An 18,306-nucleotide genomic window follows, 5' to 3' on the forward strand; every position below is an offset into this window, starting at 1 on the left:
ACGTTATCAAGCAGTAAATAAGAACATACAGATCTTCCTTGTTGTTAAAGCTGTATTAAACATACTTACATGAACACTAGACTCAATCTGCTTTATTCAATATAGCTGTCCCTGAGATGTCACAAAAAAATTTTCACTGGTGTCACAGGCTCTCCAAGGGACCCAGCTACAGCCGCAAAGCTCAATGCCTAACGCCCTCCCTGCGGGTCCTCTTTCTACTTTGCCCTTCCCTGCTCTCCTTCCCTTTCTCTCTTCCTCTCTCCCCCTTTTCCTGTCCCTGTTGCCTAACGGGCTCTTCTATTGTCTCAGGCTGCACACCTCTTTTACCTGGTTACCTGCACCCTAGCACTGGGCATCCACCCTGTTACCCGTGATATTCAACACCGAACTCATTTTCTTGCTTTATTCTCCCTGATTCATGAATGCGTGGTGGCTGTCTGCCTCCCACTTCTTCTCCTCCCCAAGGATGAATATCTTTTATATTTATCTCACCTCTGTATCCAACTTTTGATTAGTAGGACCTGAATGACATGCACGTACTATTTGTTCGATAAGTAATTTGTTGGACCACTGATAGGACAGATGGGGATTGGACTATTTTAAAGGTGAGTTAAACAAAGGGCAATTCTTTCACTCTTGTTTAGTCAAAGGCCCCCACATTCAAAGCAGGAAGGTCAGCTCTACTAATACTAGTGGTGTGTCTGCTTAGAGTTAAACATTCATGTTAATAACATCATAAGGGGAAATGGATGAATTTTATCAGTGTTTGAATATATCTAAAAAAAGAGAAATATTCATTAATTATACAGAAGGCATCTTGCTGGGAAAAGTAACTAATATTGTAAAGAATAAAATGAATTAACAGGTAAATTAGGAAACAAAGCAAAAAGAAACCAAGGAGTTGGCCATTAAACTGAAAAAGCACAGAACACGGTGATTTTGTTAAAACCACGAGCCTGAGGTTAGACAGAATTAACAGAAATGTAACAGACAAGAAGAGTCACCATCTGTAATCTTAAGTGGCTACAGCAGAATATTCATTTGGAGCACTGGGTCAAATTCTCCACTCCATCTTGTATCAAAGATAAGGGAAAAATTAGAAAGAGTCGTGCTGGAATACAACCAACACTTTCAGAGCCAGTTAAGAGATGACCCACCCCACGAGCCTTTCAGAACCAATCCCTAAGAGAAAGAACTTCTTCCTCCTCTATGCTCTTGGATGCCCTTATATAAATGCTACGGAAAAGTTAGAAGGTCTAGATAACAGAAATAAATCTATTAAGGAGATAGGGAAATAGCACCTAAAAAGGAAAGTTTCAAGCAATTAGACTAGTTTCGCCTAAACAAAATAATATAGAGAAATTTGGTTTTAAGCCTAGGTTACTCTGGTTCCTATCTCACTCTGTGGGCTAAGCTGGTGAACGTGTAACATGTGGCTTCTTGTACTTACTCTAAGCCCTACTGAGGAGCTGTTCATGTGGGGAATACATACCCATTTCAGTATCAGGCCAAGCAAATACAATTAGGAAGACTGCCTGAGAGCAGACAATGGCTTCTTAAGTCAAATTATTTGGAATAGCTGCTTTTTTGTTGATCTATGTCACTGTTCCCTTGTCCCAAGCATAGATAGCCGAGAGCTGACTGTTAAGGTAGAAATGTCAGTGGCTGTTTCTAGCATTACTAAGATGGGAAAATGGGTTTTAGTGTCTAGTGTAGGTGACACATTGTAAAGTAGAAACTGAACGGGGGGATGTTTATGGATGGTAGGAAAATACTGTTGGAAAAGGTAAGGATGACAAAAGAGCAACATCCCACCTGGAGCTTGTGGTCAAGGTTATGGGGAAAAATCGGCAAGATCTGAGTATAGAAAAGCTTACGGGATTAGTGAAAAAAAGGAGGAAGGAAGGTGAGCAAAGATGCCTGATGCAGCAGACAGTAGAAGGCAAGAGAAGAATCAAACCATTAGGCGGAAAATTGAAATGAGGCCAACAAACTAGAAGAGGGAAAATCATTAAAATCTGAGTTTTAAGTCTTTGAAAGAAATTGATATTGCTTTCTTAGTAACTGTAGAAAGCATTTGTTTGTTGGAAGGAAAAGAAGTGATAATTGTAAAAATATCAACAGTGATAAAAGCAATTGTTAAATATATCTGGGATGTAGAACCATTTTGGTTCAAATGTAAGATTTTATGATTCCATTTTAAAATTGAAAAACTTGCATTTAACTTGGAAAATGATTTGATTTGATTTTTGTTTGATTTTTGATTTTTATTTCAGTGACCAAATGTGCCTCCCAACAGTGTCAATAACACAGTACACTCAAGTTTTCCTTAATTACTGACATCTAGTAATTAGCTATTAGCCCCAAAGTCTCATTTGAGCATGACTAAAACAGGGAATGTTGGGTTTATTTGGAAGTAAGTAGCTAAAAAGAAACTAATTTATCTTCCTTTTTAGGCAAAAATTTATTTAGACCCACTCATTGCACATATGGAATTTTCTCAAGTACGTATACCATCTATGAAAATGGCCCAGATCAAATGTAGCTGCAGAAGTTTTCTTTAAAACTCAGCGGATAAGTTAGTATTCAGGGTTTAAGTTAAGGGAAAGAAAAGCATCTCCTCTCTGTCCCATGCCCTGAAGCTCTGAGCCCCAGTGAAATGACCAATAGCAACACTTTGCCTGGATATTTGGCCCATGAGAAGCATCCTCTCGCCAACATTGTTCTTAGCACAAAATCCTATGTTGTATTAAAAAGGAAGACCACAGGGGCTCCCCTGGTGGCACTGCGGTTGGGAGTCCACCTGCCAATGCAGGGGACGCGGGTTTGTGCCCCGGTCCGGGAAGATCCCACATGCCGCGGAGCGGCTTGGCCTGTGAGCCATGGCCGTTGAGTCTGCGCGTGGCGGGAGAGGCCACAACAGTGAGAGGCCTGCGTACCGCAAAAAAAAAAAGGAAGACCACAAAGGCCTCAGTCTATTTACTTTTAGATTCACAATTCTATGAGTAAACATGAGTTGACATCTGAGTACACTGTAAATGGTTTGGGTTAATCTCCCGGCTCTTCATTCACCACGGACATTCACGGTTCTCATACAACCAGTGCCAATTTGAAGACACACAATGGGTTTGTGAAGTGTTGTTCACAGGCTTTATGTAACTGGGTTCAGTAGGTGTGCCATTCAATTTTTATGCCAGGTAAGCTGAGCTGTTTTGAAGCCAAGGGGTTCTGAGATCATGCCCTTAGGGTTTTTTATCACCACCAAGAAGGCAGCAGAAGTAGAACTCCAGCTCTAAAGGAAGGGGCTTTCCTACGTCTTGGTGAAACCGTAGGCCAGTCACTGTGTGTGATAAAATTTTCTTGTTGTTTCATGGAAAGAATGTTATGCCCAGAGTATTGAGTCTCATCTGAAATAGAAACATGGGGCCCTAAAAGGAGATAATTTTAATACATAAAACAATTTGTTTTCACTGCTGATAAGAATTAATCCTGAATAACACTCATTCTATTTTTATTCTTAAAATTGAGCCTGATAAGATAAACTCCAAGGTCCTACTGTACAGCACAGGGAACTATATTCATTATCTTCTAATCAACGATAGTGGAAGAGAATCTGAAAAAGAACATATCTATATACTGCATACATATGATATACATATACATATATGTATGTATATAGCTGAATCACTGTGCTGTGCACCTGAAACTAACACAACATTATAAATCAACTATACTTCAATTAAAAAAGAAAAGAACAAAAAATAAATAAAAAAAATAAATAAATAAAAAAGAAAAGAGTAAGTAATGTCTGTCGCTAACAAAAGCACCTGACATTTTTTTGACCTTACTGAAGGCTAATCCTAGATCTGCTCACCTGTTAATGAAACTCCTTCCTCACTGACACAGGGTTTGGGAACCAGGGACATACAGCTTGCCAGACAAAGGACATTTTCTTTTCTTGACCTAGGAGCACAAACTCCATGCCTTCCATCCCTTAAAATTGTCTTGATATTTAATAATTATGGAAGAAATCATTTACTACAATAAATACACGAAAATGAATTAAGTGGAAGAAGGAATTAGCAAAGCTAGATTCTTAAGGGACGGCCAACAGCCTTACCTATGAGGGTGTGGAAGACAGCGGCTATAGCACCGGCCACCACCATGCACAGGACAGCTTTGGTCCTGTCCCGCTTGCTGTTCACAAACACCAGGCCCACATTCTTGAAGTCACTCATGGGCCCCGTGAAGAACTTCATTAAGGAGTAGGCCAGCCCGTAGCTGGCCAGCATCTCCACTGCATCTTCCTTGACAGCTGCAATGCCCCGGTTCAAGGCCTGTGGAGGGAAGAAACCCACAAACAGCGTTAGGAACGGCGTCTTGGGGCTTCCGTGGTGGCGCAGTAGTTAAGAATCTGCCTGCCAATGCAGGGGACACGGGTTCGAGCCCTGGTCCGGGAAGATCCCACATGCCACGGAGCAGCTAAGCCCGTGTACCACAACTACTGAGCCTGCGCTCTAGAGCCCGCGAGCCACAACTACTGAGCCTGCGCTCTAGAGCCCGCGAGCCACAACTACTGAGCCTGTGCTCTAGAGTCCGTGCTCTGCGACAAGAGAAGCCACCACGATGAGAAGCCACTGCAATGAGAAGCCCACGCACCACAACGAAGACCCAACACAGCCAAAAATAAATAAATAAATAAGAAACGCTGTCTTATATCTCCTACAATAAAACTCAGCAGGTCATGTTTCCATAGGCACTCTAAGCAGCTTATAGGGCAAATCTCACTGTAATTTGATAAAGGTTATTAGTTTTCATTTTCATCCATATTAGCTTCATTTTGAAATATCTTCCTGTGGGGGAGATAGCTGTCCACTGGGGTGAAAGTAATAGAAGAAAACCCAACAAGCATTTTATGTTAATATCAGAAAATAATTCGGAGAAGTTCTGGTTAAAAGGTTAACATGTTAAATTTTATTTGTAGGCTGAACCGACATAATAGCAACAGGTATTCTGGAAATGGGTCAGCCACTTTATATGGAGTAGGTGATGGTTTCTCTTTTCCTTTAAGGAAGGGGTGTGTGTGTGTGTGTGTGTGAAATACTAGGTATCTGTTATGTATGTATCCTTCACAGCATAAAGTAAGTTCTATGCTACGAAAATAGGTATTGAAGGAAATTATTATACAATCAATGGATGCTATTCACCTGATTCTTACTGTATCTTAACTTGAAATAGATTAATGATCTCTGTGCAGACAAACAGGAAAAGAAAATCTTTAAACCAAATACACTGTTTTGAATAATAAGATGTGGTCATAGAATATTCTGTTTTAATCATCCTCCATGAGGGACCCTCTGAGGTACTGGTGACCTTGTCAGGATGGCATTTCCAAACTAACTTTCCCACCTAGTAGACAATAAAGTAGACTGGAGGTAGTGGGGATGGATGTCCAGGAAGAAGAACTTTATTTTAAAAATGTCCCCAGTACATCGCCTCTGTCTTTAGGCACAGGCAACTGACTGGGCAGGAGAGTCAGCTTTCTGTATAGTAATACACTTTCAGTTAAGTTATTTTTATTGAAGTATAGGTGATTTACAGTGTTGTGTTAGTTTCTGGTGTACAGCAAAGTGATTCAGTTGTACATATGTGTATATATATATATATTTTTCAGATTCTTTTTCATTATAGGTTATTACAAGGTATTGAATATAGTTCCCTGTGCTATACAGTAGGACCTTGTTGGTTATCTATTTTTTATATAGTGGTGTGTATCTGCTAATCCCAAATGCCTTAGTTATCTCTCTTCCCCCTGCCTTTCCCCTTTGGTAACCATGTTTGTTTTCTAAGTCTGTGAGTCTGTTTCTGTTTTGTGAGTAAGTTCATTTGTGTTATTTTTTTAGATTCCACATAGAAGTGATATCATACGGTACTTGTCTTTCTCTGTCTTACTTCACTTGGTATGATCATTTCTAGGTCCACCCATGTTGCTGCAAATGGCATTATTTCATTCTTTTTTGTGAAGCCAAGCTAGCTGACACAGGGGTATAAAAGGTCACCTCCCCTGCTTCACTGTGGGACTGATCACTCTGGTACAATTCATGCTCCAGAGCTCCCCATGGGATCAGGTGGAAGCTAGTCTCCAGTGAAGACCACATCCTTGTTTAATTTTTCCCCACTGCCCACTGCTTCCCTCTCCCCTTCTCCAGAGAGCACACACTCAATAAATCACTTGCACAAGAATTTCCCAACGCAGGTTCTGCTTCCAGAATCCCCAGCTCAATACAACTTCTAATTACGTTTCTCTCAGACATAGAGAACAGTGTATGGTTTGTTCTTTTTCCTTCTCATCCTTCCCCAATCTATGACTGAAAACTGTTTACTTTTTATTGCTAAAATACGTGTTCGAACTTAAATGATAAAATTGTATATTAGCACAAGTTTTAAAACTATATAGGAGGACCCCTAAATAATGTAGGATTAGTCTTTTTATATGTCTTGTTGGCAAAATTTTATTCTTTGCTAGAAAGACATTAGCTCTGGCTGGGGCATCAACGGCAATGCTTTCTATTTTCACCAACTGTTCCTTGATGAAGTCCTAAACCCAGCGCTGAGGCACGAGAGCAGAAAGAAGGGCACAGGGAAGAACAGCTCTGTCAGCAAGACTGGGTGTGAAAACTCCACTGAGCTCAACAATTATGGTAATTTGAGGAAAGAGCACAGGGTTTAGAGACAGGCAGACTTGACTAGATCCGCTTCTACCACTTAACTACTGAGTGGCCTTGGCCATGGTACTTATTCTCGCTGAAATAATGGATCTTAGATTGTCTATAAGTAGTGTACAGGGCACCACCCATGACTGGCCTAGAAAAGGCACTTGAAAGCAAGGATTTATGTCTATGTTGTTTACCACTGTACACCTACCACCCTGCTACCTTATAAACACTCAAATATTTGTTGGATGAATGAATGAATTAGGTATTTTCTGCCAGGAATTTCAATGTTGATACTAATTTGTATGCACTTTAAGGAAATCACATTTTGATTGTAAGATGAAGATGTTATTACTTGTAAGATTTACTATTGACTTAACATTTTTATTGGCCAAATTAAATGTACATCGTGATGGGAAAACATATCCTGATTTCAAGAAGCATTCAAATGCAAGGAAAAAGAGCTTTAGAATTGAGGAGATATGCTATATTAATATTATTAGCCTTTTTATTATTTCCATTTTCAGTACTGCCCCCAATTTGTTCACTTCCTAATTTTATGATTTTCTTTTGATACCAGAAATATTAAGTTATTATGCAGTTGATCCTTCATTTCACGGAGTTTCTTTCCGTAGTTTTGGACTCTGTCATTCTTACCCATCTTTAGCTAAGGTAATTTTGTCTAGTTTATAGTTTCATTTGCGCATTTAGCTTTTCACTCCTCCTGGAACTTATGCTGTGAGGTATGGCTTAAAATTCATTTTCTCATAATAGTTTACTCCTTCAACACCAGTTTGAATAAAACACCCATTGCCCACTTATTTGTGATGTCTTCTTATCAGCCATTAGTTCTTATACTTCCTTCCATCACCTATTGTTTGCTTTACCTGTCTGTCTCAATTTGCTTACCCTGTTTTTCTTCATAGCATGTTCATTACTTGACATTATACTGTCTATTTACTTGTTATTTGTCTTCCTGTCTATCTTCTCCACTTGACTGTAAGCTCCAGGGCACAAAGAGAACTTTGTCTGGTTCACACCACATCTCCAGGCCTAAACATGATAGGGGATCACATGATAGGTGAACGATAAGGATGAAAGAATGAAGTGAAATACACACGAACAGGATAAACATTTCCTGTGATGGGTACTGAAGAAATGAAATTAATGAGCTGGGGTTTCCTTGGAGGAGCTTATTCAGATGAACTGGACAAGGAAACCCCTTCAAAGAGGTGATATCTGAGCTGAGAGATGAAGAATGAACAGCTGTATAGAGTTGGAGGAAGGCACAGGCCTGCAGGAGGGCTTAGTGTTCTTAAGGAACAGAAAGGCGGCCAGTGAGAATAGAGGGGAATAGGTGAACTTGGAAGAGAAGACAATGCTGAGGTAATTCCAGGTCACAGCGGTGCTTTGCTCTAAGAGCAGTGGGAAGTCCACGCAGAGGTGGGATAGAGGCTCCTGTTGGCTGCAGGGATGGACGTGGCCTGGAGAGGGACAGGCAGAGCAGGAAGCCAGGAGTTCTGGTAAGAGAAGGCGATGGCTTGGACTAGGGGACGTAGGGAAGACGGAGAGAAGTAGATTGACTTGAGAGCTTTTTGGAGGTAAAATAAATGGACCTGGTGATGGACTATGTGGTGGGTGTGAGGAAAAGGGAGAAATCAAAGCTGGCTGTTGACTTTTTTGGCTTGAGTCATTGGTCAAATGGTGTTGCTACTTACTGAGATGAAGGGACTGGGGGAGGGAAGGTTTGGGAGGAAAAGGCAAGACCTCCACTGAGGAGTCCCCTGCTGGGTGTGAGACACCCATGGCATTCCAAACACAGAAGTCAGGTAAGATAGTTGACTCAGTGAGCCTGGTGTCCAGGGGACATCTCCGCTATGGCTATTTGAAGGTCGTCAGCATACATACAGCATTTAAAGGCAGGAGACTAAACAAGATTATCTAGACAAGGTATAGATAGAAGGGAGTCTGAGGTTCAGTCCTGTAGCACCCTAGAAATAAACTTAAACATTAAGTATGTGGCAAGCCTTCCATGTTACCTGGGGGTTATAAGGATGCTGTAGTTCAGCATCCATCAGTTAGCTACGACTGTTCTGGCCACGTCACTCACAAACCCTGCTGCATCTCTAGCCAACACCAGGAAGAACAGCCACTGTGGCTGGGAAAGAGGAAGAGCTATGGCCTTGAAATTCAGCTAAGAAAGTGTCTGAGAAGTCTTTGGAATGAATTAGGCCCGGAGTCACAATTCTGTCCCAAGATTGTTGTAAGTACAGAGGTTCACCGGCTGTTCAGAGCAAGTGTCTATCAGAGGCAAGTGTCTAAACATTCATGGGCTTTCCAGAGTAAAGACACTTTAAATTAGGGCCACATCTACCGAGACTCCAACCACTGTAAATATGAAGCTGACCTTCAAGCCCAGCCTGGTTCTGGTTCCAGATGGCATGGCACGGGGGCCTCGTCACACTCCAAATCAGCATTCTCTGTGCTGTGGGTAGTCGTCAATATGTAATGTCTGACTTACAAACTTATCTGGCTCCAGAAGGCTTTTCTTGGGTCCTACCTGCCTTAGTAAATCCCAGTATCAGCCAGGTTCATGGTGTTCTAATGCCTAATTTTTTCCCCCAGAAAGTCAGCAAAACTACAGGATATTAAAAAGTGAAACAACACAAAACCAAAAAACCACAGCCTCCAGGGAAATGGCTAACAAATCCCATGTGATCTCCCTGGTATGAACTGTCTTAGATCTTTAAACCCTAAAAGGGATCCTGACATTTTAAACTTGGGCTCTAGAGACCAGAAACATCTCTAACTGCCAACTGAGCGTCTTTAAACCAAGAGTCACCACCTCACCTCCGTCCTGCCAATCATTTCACGCCAATGTTAACAGCGAGTGTTCCTTAACAGCTGGGCGCTGGGTGGAGTGTTGTACCTGCTCCCCTCCGCCGGCCCCAGGAGCTGAAGCGGGACCAGAAGGTGATACCCTGTCCTGGAGGGCAGGTCTGGTGTCCAGGCAGCACCGTTGATCTCCTGTCCGGGAGATCTGTGAGGCTCTCTCTGCACCTCCCCCTCTAGCTACTCTAAACGCCATTAAACTCGTCACCCTCTTGACCGCCCCATCTTCTCCCTCCTGCTGCCTGTCCTTCCTCACTCTACCCCACATTTCATAGCCATCACCTTAACCTCACCCTTGTCAGTACCCACAACTCACTGTCCGCAAACCTCTGACCTTGGATTCATCTCATTATTTACCTATTCGACCCTTATCTAGATTTGCAGACTTCTACTTGGGCTTTGGGAGCGGCTGGAATCAAATGTACAACGCAGGGTGCTGCCACTACACACTCATTGTCTCCATCCTCAACCGGGCTGTTCGCTGCTCAGTTATCCGTCCATCTTTCCCACCACTGCTCTCTGTATTCCTGGGCTGCCTCGTTTCCTCTTTCTCAGCCTCTTACTTTCTCACCTCTTACTTCATCTGCAATATGGAATCCATCAGGTAGAAACTAAATTTCTTGTTGCTTCTCTCCCTAAAACGATCCTCCACAAAACACATCTGCCCCAAACCCTTCTTCACCTCCTCTCTCTCGTTATGCTGGGAAGGCCAGTCTGAGCAGGGCGAGTCTACGGCTATCTCCCTGGGTCTCTGCACTTCTGTCTCTCTGACCTTGGCAGGAGCCGCCATCTTCCTCTCCTGCTTGTCTGATCTTGGCTACTTGACGGGCTCTTTCCCATCCTCATTCTCACATGCTTAAGTCTCTTCCACGTGAAAAATAAACCTTCTCTGGCCTCCTCTCCTCCTTTTGTTCTCGCCCTCTTTCTCACCTCCCTTTCACAGATGACTTCTATAAAGTGGTACCTGTGCTCCTTATTCCCACTTTTGTTTTTCCCATCCACTCCTCCGCCTGTTAGAACAGCAGCTCCCGAAGTGCAGGAACCCCATCTGTGGCCCCAGAACCACAGCTCTAGCATGCTCTGGCCACATGACAGGAAGCCAGCGCATAACGCTGTGTTGAACGCACCCACTGGGTTCTGGCTTCTCTGTCCGCGGCCCTCACACATGCTCTTCCTGTTAAAGCAAACGGGCACTTGCTGTCGTCGTCTTTCTGACCCCTGGGCGGATCTACCCTGTGGGCCGCTCCCTCTGTGAAACGCTGTTTCCTCCTTGGCTTCGGTGACGCTGAAGTTTCTAGGTTCTCCTCCTAGCTCTTCTGCTCCAGCTCTTTCTCCTTGATGCCTCCTCTTCCTTTGTCTCAAATATCGGTGTCCCCAGGGTTCTACCTGGGGCCCTCGCCTCCGCTCCCTCTCCCCTCTGGCTCAGCAATCCCTCCCCCTCCCACAGCTTCAATTATTCCCTGTCTGCTCAGGAGTCCCTGATCCATCTCTCCAGATTTCTCAGGCTTCTCTTAAGCTCCAGACCCACCCATCTCCATCTGAGTGCCCCTGTGGCACCTCACACTCCACGTTTCCAAAACTGGGTTCACCATCTACTAGGCTACCTGGGTTCCCACAGACCCAGCCTTCCTCTTGGGTTCCCTTTGAATGAATGCATCCCACCCAGAAGCCTGAGGATCTCCCTGGATCCCTCTCAGTCCTCATACGCACAGATTTCCTGGTCCCAAACATACTCTTTCCCTAGTCATTGTTTTTTTTGTTTGTTTGTTTTTTTAATAAATTTTATTTATTTATTTTTGGCTGTGTTGGGTCTTTGTTGCTGCGTGCGGGTTTCCTCTAGTTGCGGTGAGTGGGGGCTACTCTTCGTTGAGGTGCACAGGCTTCTCGTGGTGGCTTCTCTTGCTGTGGAGCACGGGCTCTAGAGCGCAGGCTCAGTAGTTGTGGCGCGCGGGCTTAGTTGCTCCGTGGCATGAGGGATCTTCCCTGACCAGGGCTCGAACACGTGTCCCCTGCATTGGCAGGCGGATTCTTAACCACTGCGCCACCAGGGAAGTCCGCCTAGTCACTCTTAATCTGTCCAGTTCTCTCCAGCCCCACCACCATGCCTTGGGTCAGGTCACTCATGGTCTTCTTGTCTCCAAGCCCTCCTTCCCTCCACACTACGGTCAGATCACAAAAATCCAAATTCCTACAAGGGTATCCGAGGTGCTTCAGGGCTGCATCCTGTTCACAGACCGTGGACCCCACAGATGTTGCTCTAAGTGTCTGCGACAGTGTCCGGCACACGGGTAGACGGCATCCAGTAAGTATTTGTTCAATGAGTGACCACTCACAGAGGCCACTCACGATCTGACCCTGCTTGTCTGTCTGGTCTCTACACTTGCCCTTGCGCTATGTTTTATGAGGCTTAAACTGTTTGTAGCTTTCTGGATACGCCATGCTCCCTTTCGGCTAAAGGTCTCTGCTCAAGCTCTTTTCTCTACATAGGATTGCCTCTACCCCTGTCCCCACTCCCACTCACCTGGTAAACTCATCATCAGTTCAGTTCCCAGGAATCACATTTCTGCGAAGCCGTCCCCTAGGCCTAGTCTCCTCTGTGCTCCCTGGCACCCTATACCCCGGGTCCCAGTGCTGCACTCATTGGGCTGTACTGTGGTTGCCTGGTTACCAGACTGCCCTTCTTGCCAGATTACTTTGAGGCAGGGTTTGGGCTTACTTGTCACCAGCTTTCCTGCATCTACTCAGCACAATGCCTGACACATAGTTAAGATTCAATATGTGAATGAAGAGATGTGTTAACTGACATCCAGCTGATTTATCTGGTCCTTCATAAAAATCTTCCAACTGCAGGTTTGGTTTTTCTGGGTAAATAAACTCATTTTTGATAGAATCTATATATTTAAAATATGCAAAGAGAGGGCAGTGACACTATACACCTTCCTGTACCTCTGATATTTTCTCATGGGATAGACAGGGATATCCACTGCTATTTCTACTATGTCACATGGGCACCCAGTAAGTACTGGATAAAGGTGACTCCTTAACTGCAGACACACAGACATAGATAGGATGCAACAGGGGGACACATGATTAGCCTCTTAAGTACAAAGCTTAAACAAAGATTTTTTCCGACTTTTTTTTTTCATGTCGTTTGGATGTCAACTGGCATATAGGACAAGCTGTTCCCCTATGAAGTCAAATCCTATAACAGAAGTCAGCTGCCGTGAAAAGAAAATCAGAAGTTTAGATTCAAAGGAGAACCTTCTCGGAGAAGCTGAGAGAACCCTGCTGAGAGCTAAGTGTGCCGACAGGTAACCAGGGTGATAATCTCCAAATCTGAGAAGATGGGTGCCTGTAAGGGCAACAAGGCTTGGAGAGAGATGGCCACACAGTTCAGGAAGTGCCAAGGGCAGTTGGACTCGGATCTTGTAACTGACATTCATGGCCATATGGTAAAAAAAATGATCACGTTGCTCATATAGAAATGGCTCTTCAAATTCTTCCACAAAAAAGGTGCTGAGTGGACAGAAACGAACATATCTACGAAACAGAAACAGGCTCATAGACAGTAGAGAACAGACTTGTGGTTGCCAAGGGGGAGGGAGCATGGGGGAGGGATGGGCTCTGAGTTTGGGATTAATAGATGCAAACTATTACATACAGAATGGATAAGCAACAAGGTCCTACTGTGTAGCACAGGGAACTATATTCAATATCCTGAGATAAATCATAATGGAAAAGAAAATAAAAAAGAATGTATACATGTGTATAACTGGTTCACTTTGCTGTACAGCAGAAATTAACACAGCATTGTAAATCAACTATACTTCAATTTAAAAAACCCATATTGCTGTCAGAAAAAGGTGTTGAGTTGGAAACTGGTATTGTTCCCTAAAATAGCAGTGAGATTATTATATGAAAGGCTGAAAGTCCCTTATTTTACTTTTAGTAAGATGAATACTTCCTTTACTTGCCTCATCCTGGATTAGGAAAACCAATGGGACACAGGGCTGGGTAATCTTCTGTCTTTGATAAAAGACCACTCCTCTGTCTACAGCTTCAACACTCCCGTTACACCTTCTAGGACATGAAGCACACTCAACCATTACTGTGGCAAAAGAATACAGTTTAAAAATCTTTCTCAAACCCAAGGTCCTCAGAAAATTTGCATTTGTGAAAGTGTGGGAAATTCAGAAGTACACGTGGAGGCAAAGCTACCTGTGGGAACAGCGTCTTCCAATGGCATAGCTAATCAGCAACCTTTGGATTTCAGTCCCCTCAAAGAGACTGGGTTCCTATAATTTCCCACTGTTACTGTTCTGTTCGTTTGTATTTTAAAAAGTGGTTTGGGTTAAATTAGATCATTTGTCTTCCCGGTAGTTTTCCAGCCATGTTTTATTTTCTCAAGGATCTATACACCCCTCTAAAGGACACACCTCGCTCTGTCTAGCTGGAGCTCTGGCCAAGAACTTGACACCCACACATGAGGTTGTGGTTTACAGGGAGTGGCAGTAAAATGAAGCCTGGTCTCTTTGGTCGTCAGAGTCATTGCTCTGGGCAGTGCTATCCATATTTAGTGCTTCCTGGAAACTCAGAGACAACACAAGGCAAGTCCAAAATATACCACTGCTTTTCTGTGTCACTTCTCACACCTGGACAGGAGTTTCTACAAAGAACAAACTACTGAACAGGTTCCACATTTGGCTAACTCAGTTTTCTGCTGTTGGTTTCTTCAATACTTCAGGGAAAACAAAAAGCATTTCACGCTTGATGTTTTAATCTAGAAATGTGTTAGTTCGTTCAAGGATATATTTTAGTGTCATAGGTCCCTCCTCAGATCCTCTTGACCTTTCATTTAAACATGAAGCTTATATACCTAAATTTAACTTTAATTCAAGATGGTAGGAGGCTTGACAAGGAAGAAATATTACTATGAAAATTCTAGTTTACTTTTAAAAAACCAAAGCTTCCCACGTCATTTAAGATTCCTTACTTATTTCTCACCTTGATCTCATATCTTTACTGTTGTGAAAATCTCCATTTCCTACTAATTTTTTTAATACTTATAAGGTTATATGGTCCCCAAATGATGCTATCTCTTGGTTAATATCTTAAGACTATGTCTATTCCACTGTAGAATCGAGTTTAAAATGCTTCTTTATTAACAGAACAAAACTAAACAGCTCGCACAACAACTCCATAAACAACAGTCTGGAATAGATCGACTTTGGGATCGGGGGAGTCTTTTTACTAACTTTCTATGCTTTCTCTCTGCCTACGTACTTACGCACCCTGCTTACATACATACTCTCTCCATGATTAGGAGTAGATTCTTTTTCTTGATGTCTCTAGCACCTTAAATTTGGCTGTAGATCTCTGAGCAAGCAGCTCCGAGGCTCTGTTCCTTTTTCTGACTCAACTGCAACATTCTGAAATGTCATCTACGAACTTCTATTGACATTTACAAATGCATTTATTCTAAGAGAAGAAGAAGCGAATGCCTATTTGCATTTGGAGCTTATGAAACCCAATGACCACCATAATAATGACGATGAAACTATCTCGGTTAACATTTCCTGAGCGCTAGCTCTCTGACGGACACTGTTCTGAGATCTTTACATCTCCCGACCGCTCTGTGAGGGATGTACGATTATTTCCCAGCTTACTGGTGAGAACACCGGTACGCGGAGAGGCTAAGCCACTTGTCCAGGGTGACACAGAGCTGGGAGAAGAATCTAGAACTTCTTGACCTCTGGGCTTGAGATCCTAACCATCACTCTATCATCCTGAACCAAGCCCTCTTTCCATTTTGAATTAGATATCGCAGTTGGGGCCAAATGCTTACTTTAAACAGAGAGGATTAGCTGAGCAGAACAAAGAGAACTTTTGGATAAAGATGGATTTTTATGGAAAATTCCAAAGACCCTGAAGCAAAGATTATTTTTGAAACTATAGTGTGTAGCAAGCACTACAAGCGTAAATGTGGAGGATGAACAGAGCGAGGCTGAAGTCATCATATATCTGAGCCACGCCAAGAACATGAGGATAAGAGAAATCAGGTCACTAATGCTCTGGCATCAGCACCACACAGCATGGCGAAGGGTACAGACGGAAGCTGGGAACACAGCACCACGTGGGCTGTCTTCCCAAGCTCATGCACCAGTCCCCCAGCACTAGCGTGGTAGAAATGCTAAGAGGCTCTCCACGGCGGCCTTCTGGAGACGTGGACAAGAGTGTTTATGAGCTTCTTTTCTACCTGGGATAATGCACCATCCTAGTATCTTTAACTTGTGCAAAATTTTTACTTGCTTCTCAACTGTGGGATTCATTTATTTCTGCTTGAGGTTCAGCTATGACTCACTGCTGGTATTTATATAACCGGGCACATGTCAAGTTTTGTGAAAGATTTCTAAGGGCCTGGGGCGTTTGATCTGATTGTTTTTAGGAGGCTAGTGAGAGTCAAAATTAGTCATTAAACAGGTTAGTCCATCCAGCCCATGGATGTTACAAACCAGTGTTGCACACACACGTGCACACATGCACAGACACGTACACATGCTGAGAGAGGAACCCCGACAAAATTCAAATGGACCATATTTAATGTGACAAAGCTGTCTTCAGTGGTTGCTTTGCTGTGTGCAAGTAGGTTTGTCATGGCCTCCCCATGACGCCATTGCTATTATTGGCCTAAATTACTGATCCGACTTATGAGATTCTAGGTAAAGTAAAATCATCTCACTGAATAAACTGTTTAGAACACAAAACAAGAAAGGACAAAGAATGTCACTGCAGCACAAGCAAATCGGGAAAGTCCAATGGTGTCAATAGTGGTAGCAAGGATTTAAGAATTATATATCCTGAACTTACTTTGTCTTTACAACTATAACCATGCTTTGTGCCAAATATTTTTCACCAAGAAAAGTGATATGATCAAGGAATAAGCTACAGAACAGTGCGGGTAAAATTGAAGTGCTCTGAAAATTTCTAGACTAAAGAGAGAATGAATACATTTTTGTCACTTACTATTTCATGTACGTAATAATGAGCTGGTAAACACACATGCTGAACTTCATTCTGTAAATCCAGATTTACTGTAATTCAGATTTTGCATCTCTGAAAATCAGAGTAGCCTGAAGTGCTGTCTTGCTCTAGCCCTTTGGCCTACGTGAACGAGGGGACGCAGGTGACCCAGTGAAAGGAGACATCTGCGCCCCTGTCCACTTGGCCCCTGGAGCCCCAAAGGATGCTGCAGCCACAGAAGCATACTTGTTGAGGGTGTGAATAATTCATTCAAGGAATCTGATTTATGGACCACATGAAGGACACCAACCTCTTCCATATGCAGTATGGCCGAGTTTTGAACGTACCTTCACACGTTATCTTATTGGCTGTATCTAACAGTGCTTCAACAACAGGGTAGCTATTGAAAATTCCTGTTTTTTTTAAAATTTTCTTTACATCTTTATTGGAGTATAATTGCTTTACAATGGTGTGTTAGCTTCTGCTTTATAACTAAGCGAATCAGCTATACATATATCCCCATATCCCCTCCCTCTTGCGTCTCCATCCCACCCTCCCTATCCCACCCCTCTAGGTGGTCACAAAGCACCAAGCTGATCTCCCTGTGCTATGCAGCTGCTTCCCACTAGCTATCTATTTTACATTTGGTAGTGTATGTATGTCCATGCCACTCTCTCACTTCGTCCCAGCTTCCCCTTCCGCCTCCCCATGTCCTCAAGTCCATTCTCTTGTAGGGCTGCGTCTTTATTCCCATCCTGCCCCTAGGTTCTTCATGACCATTTTTTTTTTTTTTTAGATTCCACATATATGTGTTAGCATACGGTATTTGTTTTTCTCTTTCTGACTTACTTCACTCTGTATGACAGACTCTAGGTCCATCCACCTCACTACTAATAACTCAATTTTGTTTCTTTTTATGGCTAATATTCCATTGTATATATGTGCCTCATCTTCTTTATCCAAAAATTCCCGTTTTGTAAAAAAGGAAACAAGGTTCAAAGAGACTCCCTGACTTGCCCAAGGCTTTTGGTTAATATATGGTATAGCCCAAACCGGAAGGCTGGGAGACCGTTAGTCCGATGCTCTTCCCTCCTTCAACACTAGACTGAAGACGGTGGGTGAAGGGGTGGCGTTGGGATGAACATCCCCCCACTGTCAACAAGGCAGGGGGAGGGGAGTGCATGTCCTCACACAGAAATGTCCTTACCCATCCAGACGGTTATTATTAGAGATAATTATTACTAAAGGAAATTGTTACTTTTACCTGATGGCAATGTAGTTTGGGAAATTGGAGAGCCCTTATAAGGAAGGTAGGATAGGCTGAGTTAAAACTTCCTTGAGGTCTTTCCCTTTGAGAGGAGCCAAGGGCAGGCTCCTGGCTTTGAGTGATGATGCCGTTGGTGGCAGAGCGTGGTCTGGTCAGCCTCGACCCTGCAGTCTGGGCAAAGAGGTCCTACAGGATGAGCAGTGGGGAATGCTCCTTGGACCCAAGCTTCCCGTGACCACCCGAGAAGGGCGTCTGTTAAAGGAGTACTGCTCCATTCAAGGCCCCAGTGATTCCAGACGGTAGGGTGGTGTCCCGGCTGACAGTGCGACAGGAGCTCGGGCACAACCTGGGTCCAGACAGGCCTACTGGTCACACTCAGTGCTCCTTCTGTGACTCCAGGATATAGTCGACAAC

The 18,306-nt window shown here is 43.3% G+C and overlaps 1 protein-coding gene across 1 annotated transcript in view; it reads right to left on the reverse strand.

Annotated features, from left to right (window-relative positions):
- The window catches only part of ANKH (ANKH inorganic pyrophosphate transport regulator), a 140,092-nt gene that overhangs the window by 60,418 nt on the left and 61,368 nt on the right, over positions 1 to 18,306 (reverse strand). Inside the window, exon 2 of the mRNA XM_079917305.1 lies at positions 4,121 to 4,337. Within this exon, the coding sequence (XP_079773431.1) occupies positions 4,121 to 4,337 (217 nt within the window). The remainder of the gene's footprint in view (positions 1 to 4,120; positions 4,338 to 18,306) is intronic.

This window comes from Stenella coeruleoalba, assembly GCF_951394435.1.
Source record: "Stenella coeruleoalba genome assembly, chromosome: 3".
NCBI lineage: Eukaryota > Metazoa > Chordata > Mammalia > Artiodactyla > Delphinidae > Stenella > Stenella coeruleoalba.